Source organism: Dermacentor albipictus, chromosome 6, assembly GCF_038994185.2.
Source record: "Dermacentor albipictus isolate Rhodes 1998 colony chromosome 6, USDA_Dalb.pri_finalv2, whole genome shotgun sequence".
Lineage (NCBI taxonomy): Eukaryota > Metazoa > Arthropoda > Arachnida > Ixodida > Ixodidae > Dermacentor > Dermacentor albipictus.
Genome location: NC_091826.1, coordinates 53,289,736 through 53,313,665, shown reverse-complemented (window position 1 = coordinate 53,313,665; position 23,930 = coordinate 53,289,736). Strand labels below are relative to the sequence as shown.

Genomic DNA, 23,930 nt, shown 5'->3' with positions numbered 1-23,930 from the left:
CAGAGGAAGCAGGAAGGCTTTAGACGGAATGCTGCCTGCAAGGTAAATCATGTCAATAAGTACATCAGTTGCAGGAAGGGCGCTGTCTAAAAATTCCTTTATCTTGTGGTCAAACTTACATAGGCCAGACAGGCCGTTGCATCAATATTAGAGTAATGGAGCATGCCAAATTATTGGACAAAAAAGACACTAACCTGGCAAAGCATTGCAGTATTTGTAGATGCGTACTCTTCTTTAACGATACACAATTGTTATTATTTCATTGTGACAAGACTACCAGAGAAATCGCTGAAGCATTCCATCAGAAAATCTAATAGTTGCGTGAGCAAAACATCTTTAATCTTGTCAGCGAAAGAAATGGGATAGCTGCATAAAGGGTAGACTGCAAGGCAAAAACATCGCGTGCGTATGTTGGCTGTCAGGAGTTTGTATCTGATCACCGATGTATGACCAGGCGCATGCGTGCCCAGATGTGTACGTATAAGTTGACTTCTTGCTTCAAATAAGTCAGTTGTAAGTTCAGCGCCGTGTTTGTCTCCTCCTCTTTCTGGTCATGTCGTCTAGCGCTGTTTGAATTTTATTGTTACCATGGAACACCAACTCGCCCAATCCGCTGCCCTTCTGCAAATGAGCACCGGTGTAACCTCGGAAGCCGCTTTGCGAAGTATACGGTGGCGCTTGTGTGGTTGGGGTTAACCTCCAAAAGCCGCAGCGGTGCGTAGATGCTGGGGCCTAGAGTTCACGCAAAACTCGTTCTACTTACGCGGCAATCATAATCCAGCTATTCATCTTCGCAAACTTGTTGAGTTCCGGCCTGCGAATGAGAAATAAGTTACTGCTTAACCACGTTGCTACCACGACCTCCATGCGGACTGTCTTCATCTCGCCCCAGCGAATCTGTGCTACATGTTCAACACACGAGACACTCGAGATAGGCTTTAAGATGGAAGTGTGGGTACAACCAAAATGGTTCCCACTTAAACCGTTTAATTTTATGCACGGGAGAATTCATCATCATCATCATCGTAATCATCATCATCATAATTCATCGTCATCGTCGTCGTCGTCTGCCTAATTTTATGTCCACTGCAAGACGAAGGTCTCTCCCAGCGATCTCCAATTGCTCCCCTTTTGCCCTAGTTGACTCCAACTTGCGCATGCTAATTTCACAATTTCACCACCCCACCTAACCTTCTGTCGTCCTCGACAGTGTTACCATTCCCTTGGCACCCATTCTGTAACCCTAATGGTCCACTTGTTATCTACCCTATGCGTTACATGGCCTGCGCAGCTCCACTTTTTTCTCCTGATGTCAACTATACTGGCGGCTATCCCTGTTTGCGCTCTGATCAACGACGGAGCTTCCACGCATTGAAATCCGCATTACCTGCCAGTGCTTACAAATACATACTTTAGCAAGTAAGCCAATCGAACATGATAAAAACTGGCCTTAGCACATACGTGCGACAACCATTGTTTATTCATCGTTTGATCATCGCATGATCACCTTTAGTTTCTCATCTTCAGTATGGTAGTTATTTCCGTCTTGTTAATGGAAACCTCCTGATATCCTTGAAAAATGCCCAGAGTGGATTCACAGCGCTAACATGAACATGCAGCGCTAACGTGATCTAACTGCTTGCCTTCTGTATTCTGCTTCCTGTCCTTTGACGTTCATTAAGTCGCCCTTATACGCCGCGCATCTCTATTGTATACGCAGTACATGGCCTGTACGCGTAGCTTTACATTGGGGCCTAATAGAATTTTTGATCATTCCATGATCACCTTCAGTTTCTCATCTTCAGTATGGTAGTTATTTCCGCGTTATTAATGGAAACCTCCTGATGTCCTTGAAAAATACCCAGAGTGGCTTCACAGCGCTAACATGAACTTGCAGCGCTAACGTGATCTAACTGCTTGCCTTCTGTATTCTGCTTCCCGTCCTTTGACGTTCATTAAGTCGCCCTTATACGCCGCGCATGTCTATTGTATACGCATTACATGACCTGTACGCGTAGCTCTACATTGGGGCCTACTAGAATTTCTTTATGCAGTGAGATATGAAACTAAGCAATACTCTCTTTTGACAGCGGCTAAGGTGATTTGAATAACACTTAGTCTACATAAACGGAGGAATTAGGTTCAACCGATTGTGGGCAACAAAGATTTAATTTAGGGCTGAAGTTTCTTTCCGCCAATGCTGTCGGAATTCGGTGTAACAAAATTGGAGCACAAATATTGAAATTCGTAACTCTACCGATCACAGGTATAGCGCTACTGTTTACTGCCATTTATTAGATCAATCTATCAGGACAAATAAAATGCTTGAGTTCAGAGCCTAATTGTAGTTGTAAGAATGTTTACGAGCGTTTCGCAAGAGACCTACTCATAAATTATAGGTTTTTTTTTGAGCGATGCATGTTACGTAATTGTCGGCCACTTTATACGTCTGAATGGCGAAAGCTCACAAGACTGCGATCTTATTTGATTAGGTTACATAGTCGTAAACTGAGTGCTTCAGTAGGAATTTTTTTCGAATTTTTCACTATTCATAAAAGAAATTGACAAAAATGATATAAATACTCTCCATAAGGTCAGAAGACTATCTTCCTTCTTCTTTAAGTTGGGCGCATTGGATGCCGAGCCAAGCGATTTCTTTGTTCCTGTGCATTTAGATATGAGCTCGAGAGATAGTGTGACATGTACTCTTATCTAAAATTTAAGCTGCGTGCGTGTGCTTTCAAATAGTAGCGCCGCGACAATCTCCCGACGTGGCGCCTATCATTTTCCGTTCCATCACTCCTTGGGATGTGCTTATCTTGCTGCGACCCTTGAGAAGGGCGCGCGGTTATCACACTTCGGAATTACGCCTTGAGGAAACCTGCGATTCGTTATTTCGATTTTCATCAAGTAAGCTCTCGTCTCTTTCCTGAACGCCACCGCGGCATCATCCCTATAAATTCCAAACTGGGTAGTGCATCTAACTCAGAGTTTTTTTTTCTGATGTTATGGGTGGTCAGTTCACGCCTAGAATCTCTGGAAATGGTTTTGCTGCCGCCGGCTCCCCGTCCGTTGTCGCTCTCGTGCGATCACGCGAGATCCGATCACGCATTCGCTGAAAGTAATGCAGGCTGCCCAGTTACCCTTACAAAGGATAAAGATAACGTTGGTATTATTCGATTGGAAGATATTTTTTTTCTGAGTGTCGCTTTTACGTTGCCAAATAAGTTGCTGTTCCATATAGAACTCAACGCTTTTCTTCTCAATATGCATCATTCTATTCGCTTTTTTCTTTGTTTACGAACACTCAGGTACGCAAAAAAAAAAACAAGTGTATTTACGGCGTTGCTTGCTTACACAAACACAAAAGCAGCGACGATGGCCGTTGTTAGCAGCATCTGCACGGAGAGAATCGCGTACACCTTCCGGATGAAACCTGCGTAACAAAAAAAAAATGAAAAGAAAAGGAAGCTCATGAATAGGAATGCTTCGTTTGAAGCGGCTATGCTCGAAACACAGCCTAATATTGGAAACTATGTATGTTATTACTATATTTTTTTTTGCTTAGCAGAAACTGTTCTTTATGTCTTACTGAATTCTATGATATCGTATTATTGGTTTTATTATTATTTTATTTTTATATTATTTACAAATATCTCACAGGCCTTCTAGAAGGTGTTGTGTAAGGGGAGAAATACGTTAACATATTCGTAAGGAATTTGGAAGCAAACCAAAAATAAAGCATCAGCACGATATTAGCAAATGCAATATCAAGAGCAGCAACATTAAAAGCAGTAAACACAATAACACGTTTAAAAAACAGCATTATAATCATTTTGTCTGCAGCAGTATGGAACATTCATACTATAGTAACAACTGCAGTATCCAAAAAAGAAAGAACGAATCCGGATCACTGGAATCCTTTTATTAGCTTGTAGAGAAATGCAGGAAAGAAAAGAAAAGAAGCAAGACGTATTAAACGATTGGAATGATATACTGATCGATTACAAGATTGCGAAAGAGAGCGTTCCATAAAAGATCCGCACGGGGCAAAGCTGAAAAATTAAAGGCGTGAGTATTACTATAAATTTGGGCGTAGCTGAACTGATGGTTAAATCTTTGTGACGTTGAGGATGCATTTTTTCAGGTTTGATACGGATAGGCCGACTGTGTGAAGGAATCCATGAAATAATAACAGAAGGGAAATATCACGGCGACTGGTCATTCGCTGCAACGAAAGGCCGAGTTTTATCGGGGTTAGACTTGACTGATTATTATATATTTTTAAATGAAATGGCTAGTGCTATTCTGCATGCTCTCAAGGAATTCCTTGACGTATTTTTCACGATGAGATTATAGACAAGAAGAGGTGAACTCAATTTGTGACCATACAATAGTTATGCAAGCTAGTTTTTGTGATGCGACTGCATCATCGCAATCTTTGCGAAACGTAACATACATTCGGAGAAAGTTTGTGTGTTTGGATTTTAAGTTTGTTTCCTGTAAACACAGCACTTTTGGATTGTGTTTGTGGATGAGTTCTTGTACGTCACCAAGGTTTCTAAGTAGACCTTAGGCGTTCCATTGAAGGATTTGTGGATCTATATTTAAAGTAAATTGTTGCTGTGTATACAGAAATAGAAGTGATGGCTTAGATTACAGAGCTCTTTCCAGGCCCTGTAACGGGGATTTCGCCCTTTTTGGAGCGTTCGAAGGAGCCTCGCTGCTCCTAAGGCGCTTGGTGCGCCTTGAGTATAGGTGCAGTGTCCATTGCCTCTTGTGAGGCGCCGGACACGTGCTCTTGTGAGTGAGAAGTTACCAGGGAAGGTCCCGCCTTGGAGGGCAAGACAGACCCCTGCGCCCACCAGCCTGGATGTCGATGGGGCTGCCTGTGGGATTGGGCTACGCCGGCTGTTGCCAGCGCTGGAAGGGGCCTCGGAGGGTGAGGCAGCCTTGGCTGCGCCCACCTTCGAGGTCGATGGTCCCTTCTTCTGGGTTGACGGAGCAGCGCTAGCTGCAACCGCCGCGGGGCAGATGGCATAACTGCCGACTCATTGCTTGTGGGTCGGCCAGCCAGCGGAAGCCGTTGTGTCGCTGCCCCCTGACGCGTCACATCGGCAAAGGTTTTTTTGGGAAGGTATTAAAACCACCTGCCTGCTTCCCTGAAATTTATATTTTCCTTTACTTTTATCGTCACAGTTTCTTTTTCTTTTTTCCAGGGTGGGCACGACCGCGAGTATGCGGCGTGCCCTTCTTCACAGTTTACACAATGAAGAGCGTTCTCGAAAGCTGCAGCAGTATGTTCATGGGCACTGCACTTCGCACAGGTTTGACGGCCTCGGCAGCTTTGCGAACTGTGGCCGAAACGTTGGCATTTGTAACATCTGAGCGCATTGGGCACATATGCCCTAATACGGAGCTTGGTTTACCCTGCCTCGATTGACTCGGGCAGGACACTTGATCCTTGGTGATTATCAAGTGCTTGGTTTGGATTTCTTTGCCATCTCGCCTAATCTTAATTCTTTTTTGATTACATTCTGTTCACTGAAGCCTTCGAAGAGTTCAGCCTCAGTGGGCTCCAGCAAGTCATCGTCCGACACAACGCCGCGGGTGGTGTTCATAGTACGGTGCGGGGTTACTTTTAGTTAGGTCTCCCCAAATGACACTAGTTTCGGCTGTTTCCCATATTGCTTCTTATCGCGGAGCTCCAGGAGGAGATCACCGCTTGCCATCCTGGTTGCTGTATAACCGGCTCCAAAAACATAAATCAAATTCTTTAATACAAGGAACGGTGAAATGGTGCGCACTGGTTTTCCGGGTTTTTCCGAGTGAACTGCATGGAAACGTGGGAAGTTGTGGACTTGGCGTCCGGAAAACTGAAAAACTTCATCGGGGCGCCCTCTTTTCTGAAGGCATCAGGGAGTGAACGAAAGGAGCTATCCATAAAGACATTGTGAGGTTTCGGCAGTAACGCCAGCCACTCACCGTGGAGTCCTACAAGGGACGCTGCAGGACCTGTGAAACACGGCCTGCAAACGCCAGCCGTACATTACCACTATAACCAAATATTAAATAACCTAGGTTCGCTATTCACACGAGGTTAACCCTTGCTGCCTGAAAAATTGGAAGTAAGCGGAAGCTAGGAGAGGACAGGAAAGATGAAAAGTGAGAGAAAGACGAAAGCTGGAGGGAGAGAGACACAGGAAAAGGCCACTACCGATTTCCCCAGGGTGGGTCAGTTTGGGGTTGCCGTCTAAGTGAATCAGAGGCCAAAGACGTGTGTTGCCTCCAGCGGGTAGCCTTAAAGGTCCGAACACCCGGTATCGGCTCAACCCCAGGATCGCCCTTTCCCCGTACATGGCTAAGCCGCACATGGCTACACGCGGGCGGGTCCAACGCTCGTGTGCTCGGGTACGTGGTGTCGCAACACACCAAACGCCTGCTGAAGCAGACGCCCCTGCGGAGGCCGGCACGGTAGCGGTAAGTGCAAGTGGTATGCAGGAACGTTATGGTCAAGCAGGCGTCACAGAGGAGCGCAGAGCACCGTCCCTTTGCTGTTGATTCGTGTACATGCAAAGGGACTCTCTGCCGCCGCCAGGAGTGGCCTTGGGTCGCGTTAAAAAATAAAAAGCAGGAATGTGCGCTCAAATGCCTGTGGCAATTCCACACTCCCCGTTTGGCTTCGCCACAAGTACATTTGCTTAATTATTCTCGCAAAACAGGCAAGCAAGGAACCCAAATGTGGCGTTGCGATCAATCCACCACGAAATGTCACGAAATGCTCAAAATTATAGTCTGAGAGATCCAGCGCTATGACAACGTACTCCGGTCTATCTAGGGAAAAAACACGGGGAAGGCGGGAGATGGAAATTCATGACGATGATCAAAAGGAGAAGGCGAAAGCACAAGCCAACGTTTCGACAAGTGGACTTGTCTTCTTCGAGGCGCAAGAAGACAAGTCCACTTGTCAAAATGTCGGCTCCTGCTTTCACCTTGATCTCGTTTTGCTCATCGTCCGGTATATCTGTGAGTCTTATTTACGCAACATCTTGTAGGCACGCGCCTACTAGGCGCATCGCCTGCCCGCTTGCTGCATACGGACAAGCGCGATGGGCAAATGGGTGCTGCGAACCGCAAGACGAGGGCCGAACGTTTTCGTGAGCACTTCTCGCCCACCAGCGCTCCGCCTACGAAAAGTCTTCGGGCTTACGTTAAACTAAAAACGACTTGTGAGAGGAGCGATGCTCACGAACTCACCTATTCGTACGTATTTGTCGGCGAATGGGTTTTCCATGGCGGACTCGGCGGGAGGTATGCCCGCTTCGACATCAGATGCCCTTCGCACACTCGGGACGTAGCCGGGGCCAGGGGCATAGCCGGGGCCAGGGGCGTAGCCGGGGCCAGGGGCGTAGCCGGGGCCAGGGGCATAACCGGGGCCAGGGGCATAACCGGGGCCAGGGGCGTAGCCGGGGCCAGGGGCGGGGCCATAGGCGGGGGCGGGCTGTCTCATCTTGATACAAAATTTAGAGAAGTGTCCTAGGCGACGAATCTGTAATGTACGCGGGCAAAACAGAAGACGTCATTGTGTACCATGAGTATGCGGTAACGAAAAAGAGCACTGCATCACGCATATGCTTTTTTCCAGTGGTTGTTTTTCGCCAGCTAAGAACTACAGTGATACCGCTTGGCGCAAAAGCTGTCGTCACGTATATGGACTTAGCCGAATGTTCTCGCCGAACTACAGCACCGAAGAAGCTTGACAACTTGACGACTGGCGTATCACGAATCAGCATGCGATCGAGTACTCAACACTACGATCTTTGACGAGGCTTTGTGCAATACGGACCCGGTGACCGCGTTTGGGTTCGCACACCAATTCGCCGACGTGAGATTTATGGAAAGGATACTGCAACGTGATTTCGGAGCGTACGAGAAGCCGTTGACGTCTTAGTGACGTGTGGTCGCCATAACGTGTCACTATTGTATTGTGGCAACAAGCTTTTCTCGGCAAAAAGCAAGACGGAAAGCATGCAATACGCAACGGGGCCCCCGAACTCAAAGGCAGCAGGACCCGTTCCGTGTATATCTACACCCTTCCTTGTCTGCACCCTCTTCTCGTCCCCATGATGCTCTACCCTAATCCCGGAGAAAGAAACTGCATCGGTACCCATGTGCCAACAGGTCAGGTTAAACTGCGATTCCTTCCTTGATTCATACTTTCGCAGAAGTACGCAATCTGGACGTCGTATCATCGTTTTCAGCTTCATAATTGCCAAGCTGAGGTTTCTGCCCAACGCAGCCTTTAACTATGTGCATAGCCTTCTGCATTTTTGTGCTCTGCAACACCGCGAATATATTGAAGGCCATCAGAATCATTGCTGGCCACTCGAAGAAAGTAGGGATTGCTTCGAATTACCGAGTCATCCGCATCAAATTTACAGCAAGGAAAACTTATAATTGCGCATTCAGGTTAGCCTGTGTGGCAATGCGTACGCAAGCTATAAGGCGCCATAATACAGCCAAGTTGGGAAGGCCGTGCAGCCCCATTGTTTCCGTAAGTGTATATATATATATATATATATATATATATATATATATATATATATATATATATATATATATATATATATATATTGTCACGTGGTAGTGACGGTGAAGAAAGAACACAGTAGCAGTACTGTGAAAGACAAAACTAGCTTTTATTGGGCGAACCTGTGCCCACAAAACAGGATACACTTAAAGCACAACGATAGCGGCGAACACGCTCGGCGATCGTCGAAAATCTGATCAGCGGGTCAAGCGCGTCGGCTTTTGTAGATCAGTCATCGAATGTTCCAGATTAACTGATGGGACCCGCGTGTCTTCCACAAAGTTCTACACAATTCGTGTCACGCGATGAAATCTGATAACACAAGGTTCGGCGACAACAGACACGCGGATAGAAGCGTCGATAACTTTCCAGAAACGTCGGATACATGCAGGCGCGTCCCTCGCTCTGCGATTACAGTTGTTAAGCGGCGAAACGTGGTTGCCCGATAAAGATAAGTACACGTGTCATTACCCCCCTCTTAAAAAGCATCGACCCGATGCTGCAAACAAACGAAAGTAACAAAGAAAAGCACTCGTATCAAAGAAAACAACAAACTAAGGAAGTTCATCAGCGTCCGTAAAATGGTTTAAGGCGCACCACGTGGACCACTTCAGATCGTGCGCGGCGCCGCTGTGAGTGCGAAATGCCGTCTGGCACGACCTCATAGTCTAGTGCGCCAATACGTCGAATGACCTTGTAGGGTCCGAAATAGCGTCGCAGCAGCTTCTCACTGAGTCCTCGCCGGCGTATCGGGGTCCATACCCAAACACGGTCGCCGGGCTGGTACTCGACGAAGCGTCGTCGGAGGTTGTAGTGTCGGCTGTCGGTACGCTGCTGGGTCTTGATCCGTAGGCGGGCGAGCTGTCGGGCTTCTTCGGCGCGCTGGAGATAGCTAGCGACGTCAACATTCTCTTCGTCAGTTACATGCGGCAGCATGGCGTCAAGCGTCGTCGTCGGGTTCCTGCCGTAGACCAGCTTGAACGGCGTGATCTGTGTTGTTTCTTGTACCGCCGTGTTATAAGCGAATGTTACGTACGGCAGGACGGCATCCCAGGTCTTGTGTTCGACGTCGACGTACATCGCTAGCATGTCGGCGAGGGTCTTATTCAGCCGCTCCGTAAGACCATTCGTCTGCGGGTGGTAGGCCGTTGTCCTCCTGTGCCTTGTCTGACTGTATTTCAGAATGGCTTGGGTGAGCTCCGCTGTAAAGGCCGTGCCTCGGTCGGTGATGAGGCCTTCTGGGGCGCCATGTCGCAGCAGGATGTTTTCGACAAAGAATTTCGCCACTTCGGCTGCGCTACCTTTCGGCAGTGCTTTTGTTTCAGCGAAGCGGGTGAGGTAGTCCGTCGCCACGACGATCCACTTATTTCCGGTTATTGACGTCGGAAAGGGTCCCAGCAAGTCCATCCCGATCAGCTGAAATGGCCGGCAAGGAGGCTCGATTGGCTGTAGTAATCCGACTGGCCTTGTCGGCGGTGTCTTGCGTCGCTGACAGTCTCGGCATGTTCTGACATAACGGGCGACGTCGGCGGTCAGGCGCGGCCAATAATACTTTTCTTGTATCCTCGATAGTGTCCGGGAAAATCCGAGGTGTCCAGCGGTCGGATCGTCATGTAGGGCGTCCAATACTTCTGGACGAAGTCCTGACGGGACAACAAGAAGGTAATTGGCGCGGACTGGTGAGAAGTTCTTCTTCACGAGTAGACTGTCTTGAAGCGTGAAGGAAGATAATCCGCACTTAAATGCCCTGGGGACAACGTCGGTGTGCCCTTCCAAATAATCGACGAGGCCTTTAAGCTCCGGGTCCGCTCGTTGTTGTTCGGCGAAGTCTTCCGCGCTTATTATTCCAAGGAAGGCGTCGTCATCCTCGTCATCTTGCGGCGGCGGGTCAATGGGGGCACGTGATAGGCAATCGGCGTCTGAGTGTTTTCGTCCGGACTTGTATGTTACAGTGATGTCGTATTCTTGTAGTCTGAGGCTCCACCGTGCCAGCCGTCCAGAGGGATCCTTTAAATTCGCTAGCCAACACAAGGCGTGGTGATCGCTGACGACTTTGAATGGCCTGCCATATAGGTAAGGGCGAAATTTCGCTGTAGCCCAAACGATGGCGAGGCATTCCTTTTCGGTTGTAGAATAATTGCCTTCCGCTTTTGACAACGACCGGCTAGCGTAAGCTATCACGTGTTCATGTCCATCTTTTCTCTGGACTAGGACGGCACCGAGGCCTAGGCTACTGGCGTCAGTGTGGATTTCGGTATCGGCGTGCTCGTCGAAGTGCGCAAGTACGGGCGGCGACTGCATGCGTCGTTTGAGTTCTTGAAATGCGTCGGCCTGCGGCTTTTCCCACTTGAACCCGACGTCACATTTAGTTAGCTGCGTCAGCGGCTCAGCGATGCGCGAAAAGTTCTTGACAAATCGCCTGTAGTAGGCACACATGCCAAAAAATCTACGCACTGCCTTCTTGTCGATCGGCTGCGGGAACTTTGCTATGGCCGCTGTCTTCTGCGGGTCGGGGAGGACTCCAGATTTGCTGATGACGTGGCCTAAAAATAGAAGCTCCTCGTAAGCGAAGCGGCACTTTTCCGGCTTCAGAGTAAGTCCTGATGACCTGATGGCCTCTAGTACTGTTGCAAGCCGCCTAAGGTGAACGTCGAAATTTCCGGCGAAGACGACGACGTCATCCAAGTATACGAGACAGGTCTGCCACTTCAATCCTGCTAAAACCGTGTCCATCACGCGCTGGAACGTTGCAGGCGCCGAGCACAGTCCGAATGGCATAACCTTGAACTCGTAGAGGCCGTCTGGGGTGATGAAGGCGGTCTTTTCGCGATCTCTTTCGTCGACTTCTATTTGCCAATAGCCAGACTTGAGGTCCATGGACGAGAAGTATTCGGCGTTGCAGAGCCGATCCAATGCGTCGTCTATCCGTGGGAGGGGGTATACGTCCTTCTTTGTGATCTTGTTCAGACGACGATAATCGACGCAGAAACGCAGGGTTCCGTCCTTTTTCTTCACCAGGACAACAGGGGATGCCCATGGGCTTTTCGACGGCTGGATGATGTCGTCGCGCAGCATTTCGTCGACTTGTTCTCTTATAGCTTCGCGTTCTCGCGGCGAAACGCGGTAAGGGCTCTGACGGAGTGGTCGAGCGCATTCCTCGGTGATTATGCGATGTTTGGCGACTGGTGTTTGTCGAATCCTCGATGACGTCGAAAAGCAGCCTTTGTATCGTCGGAGCAGACTTCTGAGCTCCTGTTGCTTAATCATAGGGAGATTTGGATTAATGTCGTAGTCTGGTTCGGGAACCACAGTCGTCGGGGTAGATGCGGCGGAATCCGAGAGGACAAACGCATTACTTGTTTCCAGAATTTCCTCGATGTACGCGATCGTCGTGCCCTTGTTGATGTGCTTGAACTCCTGGCTGAAGTTTGTCAGCAACACTTCAGTTTTCCCTTCATGCAGTCGAGCGATCCCTCTTGCGACGCAAATTTCACGGTCTAGCAGTAGACGTTGGTCGCCTTCGATGACGCCTTCTACGTCAGCGGGTGTTTCGGTGCTGACCGAAATAACAATGCTGCAGCGAGGCGGGATGCTCACTTGCTCTTCGAGCACACTCAAGGCGTGGTGACTACGAGGGCTCTCCGGCGGTATCGCATGATCTTCCGACAGTGTTATTGACTTCGACTTCAGGTCGATGACTGCGCCGTGTTGGTTGAGGAAGTCCATACCGAGAATGACGTCTCGTGAACACTGTTGGAGGATAACGAAGGTGGCAGGGTAAGTCCGATCATGAATGGTTATTCTTGCCGTGCAGATCCCAGTCGGCGTGATGAGGTGTCCTCCATCGGTTCGAATCTGAGGGCCTTCCCATGCGGTCTTAACTTTCTTCAACTGGGCGGCGATGTGTCCACTCATTACGGAGTAATCGGCCCCTGTGTCGACTAAGGCAGTGACTGCGTGGCCGTCGAGAAGCACGTCGAGGTCGGTTGTTCTTTGTCTGGCGTTGCAGTTGGGTCTTGGCGTCGGATCACGGCTGCGTCGTGTTGAACTGAAGCTGGAACGTTGCGTCGTCAAGTCGTCTTTCGTCGGTGTAGTCTTGGCTTCCCGACTTCTTCGGGACGGCGGCGTGTCGTCATTAGGTCGTCGAGATGGTCTCTTCGTCGTCTTCGTCGGCGGCGGAGGATCTTCGTCAGTTCGACGAACAGCAACCGCACCTCCATCGGTTGCTGCTTTTAGTTTTCCGGATATGGGCTCGCAGAGCGGCCCCGGGCTGGGCCGGTGTACGGTCGGCGCTGCGGCGACAGGTAGCGGCCTGGTGACGGCGAACGGGATGGTCGTCGAGGGCTCCACTGAGTGGCGGCGAGGTAGTCGGCGATGTCACGTGGGCGCTCTCCAAGCTGTGGACGCGGCGCGTTGACGGCGAAACCTCGCAGTCCCATCTCCCGGTACGGACATCGTCGGTAGACGTGACCCGCTTCTCCGCAGTGGTAGCAGAGCGGGCGGTGGTCAGGAGCACGCCAAATGTCCGTCTTCCTCGCGTAGGTGCGCTGGGCGACGGGTGGTCGTGCTGGCGGCGGCGGCGGCGGACGACGAAATTGCGGCGTTACAGGGCCCTGGCGCGGTCGCTGAGGAGGGCCTTGACGGCGTACGACGGCGGCGTAGGTCATCGCTTCGGGTTGGGGTTGCGGTAATTGAGGTTGCACCTCCGGGACTCCAAGCGACCGCTGAACCTCATCTTTGACGATGTCAGCGATCGAGGCCACTTGAGGCTGCGACGACGGGAAGATCTTCTGAAGCTCCTCTCGTACGACTGTCCTGATAGCCTCGCGCAGGTCTTCGGAGGCCAGTGATTGAACTCCGGCATAGTTTTTAGCGTTGGTGCGGCGGTCGAATTGCCGGTTTCGCATCTCGAGTGTCTTCTCGATGCTAGTGGCCTCGCGAAGAAACTCGTCGACAGTCTTCGGTGGGTTTCGTACCATACCGGCGAAAAGTTCCTCCTTAACACCACGCATTAGTAGCCGGACTTTCTTTTCCTCGGACATTTCCGGGTCGGCGTGGCGGAATAGGCGGCTCATTTCTTCTGTAAAAATCGCGGTGGTCTCGTTGGGCAGCTGCACTCGGGTTTCCAGTAGTGCTTGGGCTCGTTCTCGGCGTACGACGCTTGTGAATGTCTTCAGGAAGCCGCTTCGGAACAGCTCCCAGGTAGTCAAGGTGGCTTCTCGGTTCTCGAACCACGTCCTGGCAGCGTCTTCCAATGCGAAGAAGACATGTCGCAGTTTGTCTTCGCTGCTCCAGTTGTTAAAAGCAGCGACCCTCTCGTATGTCTCAAGCCAGCTTTCTGCGTCCTCGAACGTTGAACCGCGGAACGTCGGAGGCTCCCTGGGCTGCTGTAGCACGACGGGGGATGCTGGGGCTGCCATTGGGGTGGACTTGGTGGTGATCTTCCTGCACGTCTCAGGTAGGAGTCCGTGCTCTGGGGGCAGTCCTTGCAGCCGGCGGCTAGCTCGCTGGTCTTGGGCGACGTTGGTTTTGTCCTCGGGCTTCGGGCTTGGATCGCGGCTTTGCGGGGGCGTTCGGTACATGAACGCACAAGCACCTCCACCAGATGTCACGTGGTAGTGACGGTGAAGAAAGAACACAGTAGCAGTACTGTGAAAGACAAAACTAGCTTTTATTGGGCGAACCTGTGCCCACAAAACGGGATACACTTAAAGCACAACGATAGCGGCGAACACGCTCGGCGATCGTCGAAAATCTGATCAGCGGGTCAAGCGCGTCGGCTTTTATAGATCAGTCATCGAATGTTCCAGATTAACTGATGGGACCCGCGTGTCTTCCACAAAGTTCTACACAATTCGTGTCACGCGATGAAATCTGATAACACAAGGTTCGGCGACAACAGACACGCGGATAGAAGCGTCGATAACTTTCCAGAAACGTCGGATACATGCAGGCGCGTCCCTCGCTCTGCGATTACAGTTGTTAAGCGGCGAAACGTGGTTGCCCGATAAAGATAAGTACACGTGTCAATATATATATATATTTATATATATATATATATACCGCGGCGGGTACAAGACGGGCATCATCAGCACTCGGTGATCCTAAACGGCCTCACTTCCGAGTACTGACTGAGCCCAATGCTGCTGAGCTTACGTGATTGGCCGACAAGCAGACTATTGAGCATGGAACGGCGGATTGACTGGAGAAGGCGAGCTGTTGTATGAAAGCTACTGTATTCAAGCAATCGCTTGTTGCTTTTGATTCCTCAGCTCTGTGGGCGCCGTTGCAAAAATCCTAAGCGAATATATCAGGCCATTGCATGTAAAGAGGATCAATTGCTGCTAAGTAATTCTCTAACACAACTTAAAAACGGTGCCAGACCTGGAGGATGAGCCTTAAGATACCTAAGTGCTCCAATGTGACCATAACGAAGAAATAGAAATAAAAAGGAATCCGCTAGCGCATGCATATATAGTTATCAAGGTCGACGCTATGCCTGTCGACAGGCGTAAATATCATTACAAAAACTGCCTCTCCCGTAATAGAGAGTAGATGTAAGCATGAAATGGCTGCCGGTAAAACAGATTGGTCGGAGATGATACTAGCCACAATCTTAAAATGGGTAACTTCTACTACGGCACACCCCACCACACCACGTCGCACCCCGCCATACTGTGCACTGGTCCACATGGACTCAATAGCTTCCGTTCACAGGCGGAGCCTCATTACAAGTCTCGCCTCGGTCAAACAGCCATCCGCCATGCGCTGGACGCTACCGGCTTGAACGTGTCCGGACGCACCGCGGAAATCACGGACCACTGGCGTTGAAAAGAGCACAGGCAACTCTGTCTCAGTGCCAAAAGATCACAGTCAAGGGTACAGTGCCCTGTATCTGCATTTTTAACGTCGCCCTATTGGAAATGACGAATAAAACTTCAGCGTACTAGAAGTTACAGCTTCAGTGATATTGTCAACAAACATTTGGAAGAACTCGGAAGCAACATTTGTCGCAACTTGTTTAGGAAGCAGCTAGCGTATATAATGCGGTCTTGACTGGTTGCCCGGCTGATCTCGCTTTGCTCTCGCAACTTGCCCGGATATTTTCGTTTGAGTGACACTGATGAATGCTCCGGCGTTTGGCTCAAGGTCATTTTAAGGTCGCTGACAATGGGCTAAGAGCATTTTGTGCTTGAAACACAGTTTCTCAGCCTCAAAAAGACTCTGGTTGCTTCGGCAACGTCTGGAACATTGTACGAGTAATGCAAAACTAGTTGCTTGTACGTCACTGGTGCGTCCTCTACTTAAACATGGTTCATGTCGTATTGGACGCACACACAAAAACTGATACAGATAAACTGGAAATAGTACAAAAAGGAACACTAAGGTGTATCTTTAACGCCTTCAGAAGACAAGTGTCACTGTCTGATATCCGTTCGAGGTCTAGTCTCCCAACATTGTATGAGCGCCGTAAGTTACACCATCTCGTGGTGCTTTATGAGACAGTCAACGGCCAAACTAAAATAAGATGTGACAAATGCAATGAATGTATTGTACCACAGCAACTTTCTTAGCTCGAGCAGTGGCACTGATGAAGTCATGTGACCACAAAGTGGAAGCCAGTTTCAGAGATCAGGCCAAGCGCCTGACAGGTTCTGGTTACCCGATGCGTATGCTCACCTCTGTCGCGGAGGGCGTAAGCAGGAAGTGTAAAAACACATCGAATGGAAGCAGTGCCACTGCTCGAACTAAGAAAGTTGCTGTGGTACCATACATTCATTGCATTTCACATCATTTGAGAACAATAGCAGCAAATTGTGGGTGGACGTGGTTTTGGCTGCCCCTGAGCGTCTTCAGAAGCTATGCAAACAGGTTAATACCGAGAATAACAAAGGGCACGTATGTTTTACTGAACATCTCAAACAATTTGTAACCTTCACTCACAACGTTGTCTATGCCATTATTTTCTTGTGGAAGAACGTATGTTGGTCAAACCGGCAGTTGAAATAAAGGAGCATCTATATAATGTCGCTAGGGTGATCTCGGGTCATTTAGGTATTCATTGCCGAGATTGTTCTTGCAAACTATTGTTTGAAAGTAGTACCATTCTGTATAAGGCTCAAAGCAGGATGATAAGGGAGATTGTGAATGCCTACGAAATTGCAAAATTACAGGAAAAGAGCGTGAGCAAGCCTTCAGTGTTGCTATCTGAAAAAGAGCTATGGTTCCTCGGTTTATCTTTGTAACCATTGCAGTATGTGTTTTCACCATGCCTTGCACACGTGTACGGTTCATCGATATGCACCACTGAATGTTTTTTTCCTTCACGCTTGTTTCCGCTCGCACGGTATATATACATCGATGCGGGTGAAAATTAAATCTATGGTTGAAAGTGAAGCGCTGTCTCTGTGTGTCTGTTTCTTTCTACGTCCTCGTTCAGTCGCGATCATACTCTCTATCACTGAACTTTCCCCTGACAATAATCGACAGTTATTTATTTATTCTGTGCCAGTACATAAAAATGATTGATTAAAATCATTACCTGAGCCATTAATCTGCTGAAAGGCCTAAGAGTCGAAGAACCTACGTGGTGTGCGGGCTGGGAACGTAAATAATTTTCTGTGCGGGATTTGAACAATTACTATATTATCTCTGAAGGAAAAATCGACTAGCTATCTTGTGGCGAAGCACTAACGGGTTGTATCCAACTGGTGATTTATTAAACTTCATAATCCTCTGACGAGAGCAATACGGCGATGCCGCGAAACGGTTCCACGATACTGTTGGTCTAAGTGCATCGATTAAATTGACTGGGTTCGGTACCAAGAGTGTCGAAGGATATTTTTTCGAGATTCCCTACGGAATAGCTGCAGATATCAGTCTATATAAGTTGCAAGATGGTACGTTTTTAGGCTGTCCATAGACATCCTATAGTCTTCCACCAGAAACGGTTACAAGCCCTCTGTAGACTGGCTGAACGGAGTGTAGTGATGGCTGACGCGTGTCCATAGCGAAACCAAGCCAGGGTCCAGCGTCCGTCAGAGATAAACGGGATCGGAAAGGCATTGAGGTTAACCGGATAAGATTATCGTTGGCTACCCTGCACTGGAGGAAAGGAAAACGGAAACTCCTCACCTGATAAAGTCAGTAGACCGACGCTGCAATCCGCTGGTGGAACAGTGGGACTAGGCAGCCGGCGTCTCTTTGTCTTCCTCACTGTTCGCGAATTCTATTCATGGCACACACCCACTGCAGAATTTCATGCCAAGATCACTCCGGGGAAATGTGGCGCTGTGGTCGCTGCTGTCGCAGTAGGGATTGAATTTTACGGTGAAGCCACTTACGACTGGGGCTCCGTGCATTTTTCGTGTCCATCAAGAAATATGCGTGAGCAATAACTATCACCATCAGTAGCGGCTCATGCCACTGCTCGCGCGTTCGTCGTCGTCGTCTTCTTCCACAGCTGGCTCCGTTGCCGCTCCTCATGCCAGCGTTCCCATACTGCCCCTCCCTCTGCGAAGGCGCTGACGGCACTGGCCCACTTCCAGTCGGTGCGGTGGTTTCGGTCTCAAATTTCTTGGCTCAATATCTCCCGAAATGAAAGCGCCAATGTATATAACCAATGTATAACACGAATGAACGCGGATGCATAAAAATAAATCTGTTTCGTCACGATGACTACCGATCAAGACAATAAATGCGTTCGCATCGTTGCTCAAAATTGTGTGTTACCTCTTTGTCATGTGCTAAACAGCTTCGCTGGTCGTCGACATTCACACAGTGAAATGGCTCATGATTTTCTTTTTTTATCGTAATTAGCATAATTTGAGAACATCACCCACGTTTTCGGGGCCATCTGCTTGTCGAGCTGGGTCTCCAACCGCTTTCCCGTCAACCACTGTGGTGGTGAAATTTTAGATGGAAATTCAGGTTCCGCTTTAGAAGAGTGGTAAGGATAAGCACCTCTTTAAAAAGAGGTACCAGTATGCTTGAATATCACATTCATCATAAACACGTTTTTGTTGCACAGCCATATGTATAAAATGCACCCTTGTGGCTACAGCCGGTCCCACGTTGAGGTCCTCGTTCGCTTGTGCTCGCACCTCTTCTGCGTGGGACTGTCATTGTGCGCGCCGCTCTATGACTATGCGCAATTGGTGAATGTTTTATCGTGTTGCATGTTGCTGTAATGAATTCCACCAAAGAAAAAAAGTGGTGATGAAATGGTAGAGCATCCGCTTCGTAGGCGGGAAGTATACTAGGTTGGAATCCTGGTGCCCCCGAAAACACCGCATTTTTTTTCTAATTGTTGAGACGTACCACGACCAGGCGCTTGTTTGTTTACGTTGGTTTTCATTTCGAAAAGGGGGGGGGGGGCTTACAGAGAGTTGCGGAGGTATCTGGGCGCCCCTTGTTTCGCACAGTTTCGGTGAAATAGGCGAGCATCCTCCGTTACTATGGGAGGCAGTGGAGTTGGGCCGCCAGGTACTTGCTGGTAAAAAGAAAAAAAAACGGTACAATCCCGCTCCTGGCCGGGTGCTCGGCAACTGCCGGAGTTCCAGACGTTTGGAAGCACCTGCCCCTAATGGGGAAGTTCGCCTGGGACCAGCAGTATGGCAAAGCACAAGAACAATTTTTTTCAACCAAGGTGTGAGCCCTGGGTCCGCTAGTGGCACGAAGCGAAGTATTTCGCCGGAATTTCGGCGAAACTCCGATGGCGCAGCACACAGACCATTTTTTGAACTTGCGGACGGCTCGCTAGCCTGTTTCAAAACATTTCGAATGTCTACATGTTATTGATGCCCTTGTTGTAGTTCGAAATTGGTTTCCGAAAAAATTGACGCGTGGGTGCATAAACTTTCCGAAACTTAAGTTACTCGCAGGCACTGCATTAAAGCAAATTAGGCTCTACGTGCCGAACTGCAATCTGAATATGAGGCAGGCCGCAGCTGGGGGCTCCGGAGTATTTTGACCATGACATGACAAGAACTTTATTTGAGACCTGAGGGACTGAGATCTTGGGGAGCCAAAGCCGAAGGCTCCCGAAGGTCAAGTCGGGGCGTCCGCCCACGATGGGACCGGGAGATGAAGTCCCGCCACAATGTCGTGGGCCCTCCGGACAGCCTGGAGTTGAATGTGGAGATTGCTGCTCTTGAGGGATTCCTCCCATTGTCCTTTCGTGATGGGTGGAGAGGCGTTTTTGACCAGCTGGCGTTTTTTAACGTGTAACCAATGCAGTGCACAAGAGCGTTATTGGCATTTCGCGCCACGGGAATGTGGCCGGCATGGTGGGAATTATTTTTCACTAAGCACTTTCCCTAAGGCAGTCAGACATAATTCACTTATCATGCGGATATTTAGCGGTATACAGAATATAGCTTTGTGTAGACGAAGCAATAGACATCAATGCTAAAATTTAATCTTGATTGGATGCATTTGCTTTAATCCTTAAAACGGATGATTCATCAAAACACAACGGAACAATGACATGGGCGCTATTTCAGTTCGATGTTCACGTACAGCGATTTGTTGACAATAAAGCCGCTAGAATCGATTTGCTCCCAGTCCACAGGGCTGCTGCAACCACCGGGGTTTTCAAGTCCCGGCTCCGGTTTCCTCACCATGCTTTTCTGGTCCAACAGTATCGGAGACGAGATGTCCTTCGAGCAGTCCCGGGGGTGGGCGAGGATGAGCGTGACTTGCTTTTCAAAAGGCCACACCACGTGGTTGTCCCATTCGCCGTCTCGCAGGTACACAACGAATAGCACCGTCACTGCTCCGTTCTCGTCCATCGTCAGCTTGCACTGAACGGCCAGCGTGTAACCTCCCAGAGTGCAGGTCTTCGTGTCCGTAATGGACTGGTTCGTGCTGAGGGAGCGAAATTTGTCGTAGGTGTCGGGAAACCCGATCGTCGTGATGAATGCGCCACCCTTGCTGGCCGGCCGAAAGGGCCCTGGAGTGGGTGACTTCGAAGCCTTCAGTCCCATGCTAATCTCTTATCTCTTCACTTGAGATTACTAAAGGCAATGCACTGATACTGAAAAGGCAAGGTGGTGTGTCGGCGGCTTATCGTGAAAACGCGTGGGAGATGATTGAAGCTCGAAAAATTAGCGCTGCGCTCATAGTGCGCGTCATCGAAAGGAGAGTTTTTATGCCTGACGGAGCTTTTTAAATGACTCTGTTACAGTTCTAGCCATTATCACTGCTTGTTCACGCTGGTTGAACGGACTCTGCACGGCGGAGCTATAGGTCGCGTGTTTGAAGCATTTATACTGCATGACGCAGCAGGCACCCATTATGCATACGATAACGTTTGCAAGCCATCGGCAGAAAGCAAATGTTTGCCGGGCGTGAAACACGCGCTTTGGTTTCGTGTCATGCATTGTGGATAAACTTGCGGCCAAATGAAAGTAGCGGTGATCAGTTACTGTTAAAATAGAACTGGCTTCCCCACTCGACGACCATTACGTCAAATCCTTGACCATTGGCCAGGTTTACTATTTTTTTTCTTTCTATGTGAACTTACGTGTATCGTTTGCCGCGCTTCGCGCTTCATTTTGCGTACAGAGGCGCGAGGTCGACGGCATGGTTGGTGGTTGACACGAGTTCACCGGTGCGAAAACAGCCGTGACGAGCCCATGTGTACGCAGAATAGACAAACAATGAAAGCTCGATGCGATTTGACCTTTCTCGACAATGCTGCAATCATTAACTTTTTAAGGTTGCGCTCTATTGGTTCTTTCTGTACTTGTGCCACGGTTTTCTGCGCATTAATTACCTGACCGTAGAGCTCCTTGAGTTCGGCAACGCTGCAGCTCCGCCAGTTTAAGAAAGAACCTTTGCCGGCATTTGTAGCCAGCCATGCCTGGCGGAGCATGGCCTGAGTAGCCTTTGCGCCATTAAACTCCAAGTAACTAGCTCTTACGGTTGTGCGGCGCACTAGCTGACAGACGCCGCTAAGGCAATACGCGGGCGGCAGACAGTGGTATCGGCATTTATGGATACAGCAAGCCACGTCACACTGGAATGACAGCACACATTTTAGTGTAAACATGGCGAAGTTGGGACTTCGGAAACCGGCCATGGATTCGTCTGTTGAACTGGTGGCCTTGTATTCGCCAGTCTGCGAAAAAATTTTGTGGCCGGGTGATGCATAGTCGCTATATCATCTGATATTTCTGAATAAAAAAAAATAAAGGAATGTTTGTCACTGAGAAAGTTTCTGAACAGTGAATTTTGTGCAGAACACACAATTTTGTGTGTGGGTACATTATAGGAGCGTCCTTCCTTCAAAAAACAAGAAGAAATATAAAGAGTAATTCTGTTGAAAGCACTTACAATAATTTCGGTCTTTAGTCACTCAAGCCCACGACTTAAGCCATGTTGTAGGGAACGGGTGTCACACACTATATTTTATTTACGTGCGAATAAACAACTGTTTAGGCGGTACATTGGGAGCGATCTGCCGAGCAATTTCACTGACACAAATAAACAATACACAGTGCCCTAGCTTGCTAACAATAATCCAATTGACTTTATGATGCCCAGAACTGATATTAAGGGTGTACTTAAATATATCTATGGATACAGTTTAATGGGTCGAGTGTTCATCAACACGATCTAAAATACTGCAGTATGAGAGTACCATGGATTGTGCTAGAGGATTTCCTAAGCGAGCAAAAGAAGTATGTAGGTTCCAAGAAATTTAGAAATCGACCCACGGGAAGCTTTTATGAGGCAACAAAGGCAACGTGACCTATTCGGACAAGAGTTGCGCTGCCCATTTTGGCGACAAGCGCGGCCCTCAGCCACCATGGTGGACCTTGCAGAGAAAGCAAACTTCTTTCAGCATCAATTAAACGTATGAAATCGCAAGGCACGTCTTGTCTACCTTTGTAGAAATACGCCGTAGCGCCATAGCGAATTTCGGCTACGAACACGGTTAACGCGGCACGTGTCTCAAACCACTGGCTTAAAAATTATATTTTGAGGTTTGGCGTGCTGAAGGCACAATCTGCAGGGTTACCGGCAGGGTTACTGGCAGAGTTACCCGCATGCTCTCTCAATTGACTCATAAGTTAGGCATGAACACAAGCTTGAATGTACGTCATTCATTATTACAGGTAGTAAATTAAGCTCAGAACTTTTCGAGGCAGTGTTGCATACGTTCTCGCTGAGAACGCATGACGATGCAGAAACCAGTATTGGTTCGAGTCAAACTCATAATAAGAGAGGTTTGTTAAGATATAGCAGGGATGTTGGCCTCAGGTTGGCTCCTTTAGCTTGCTGCTCTGCGCAGAGATAAAGAAAACCGGACCCAAAGAGGGTTATGAGTGGTGGCAATGTGAATATGAATAAATGATGTTAGAGATCTACATTCACAGCCTCGTATCGAGCCCCGTGCTGTGAAGGAATTGCTCTAAAAGATTGTTTATGCACTGCTTTGTTGACGAGAAAACGTAGTGGAACATTACCTATAGTCGTCGTGAATCGCGCCCGATCCTGTTGTGCTACATTATCGGGCAGTGCGCTCTATATTTTACTTTCGTTTTGAACCGTCCTTCTACATTTCTTAGCGCGTCCTTACCCACAAGCTCTAGGCTTCATACCGAGGCTGGTTATTTTGCAAATGAATGACTTGATGAATGAGTTTATTGCGTTTCTAGGCTTGGCTTCGCGATTTTGATGCTGTCAGGCATTCTGTTATCGAAAACCGCATGACGCGATGCGGTTTCCTAAAAGAGAGTAAAACTCGCCAAGTATGTGGCCCTGGCGCAGACAGCAAGCAAAAAGGCAGCGTGTTGTTTGCCAAGTGCTCCCAGTGAACGCCGTAAATGAAAATGACATTGAGAGTATGACCGAAATTTCTGATACCTGCATTGTTACCCATGACATTATGGTCATACGGCAAAAAAGAAACAGTGGTGACTGGAATTTACGGCTTTATTACGCTTTCGAAACAGATAATCGCAAGGCATATACTATATCTGCTCGTCGTCCGTGAAACACGCTACACGGTATCGCGATGTCCGCAGTCGTTATCGCTAGGTAGATATGGGTGGCGAGTGCAGGTATGTGGGCGTGCGACCTAGAACACTGGCACCCTAGATCAGCGTCACATGAGTAAACACTGGATGATGCCTCAACTGGCCATGTGAAGGCTATATTAGAAACGCGTCGGCACGAGAAGCAATCTGCAGGTGAGACAGCACTGAAGTGCCGCTCTTGCTGAACTTCCACCGCCGCCGTGTGCTTCTGCCTGCTCCGATGAGCACAAGCTGCCCGGTTATGCCCGAGTCAGCAAGACCCGAAGCCAAGCGAGAAGACTGCAGCGAGCAAC

At 48.8% G+C, this 23,930-nt stretch overlaps 1 protein-coding gene across 2 annotated transcripts in view; it reads right to left on the bottom strand.

The window, feature by feature from the left end:
• LOC135906835 (protein lifeguard 1-like) overlaps window positions 1-17,847 on the bottom strand; it is a 50,696-nt gene extending 32,849 nt beyond the window's left edge. The window contains exons 1-4 of one of the 2 annotated variants that reach the window (XM_065438430.1): window positions 17,726-17,847; window positions 7,258-7,549; window positions 3,358-3,436; window positions 764-814 (exon numbers count right to left, since the gene is read on the bottom strand). In XM_065438430.1, coding sequence (XP_065294502.1) covers window positions 764-814; window positions 3,358-3,436; window positions 7,258-7,510 — 383 coding nt within the window. In that variant the 5' untranslated portion in view covers window positions 7,511-7,549; window positions 17,726-17,847. The remainder of the gene's footprint in view (window positions 1-763; window positions 815-3,357; window positions 3,437-7,257; window positions 7,550-17,725) is intronic. The other variant, XM_065438429.1, reaches the window with a different exon arrangement.
• Between the last annotated feature and the right edge of the window lie 6,083 nt (window positions 17,848-23,930).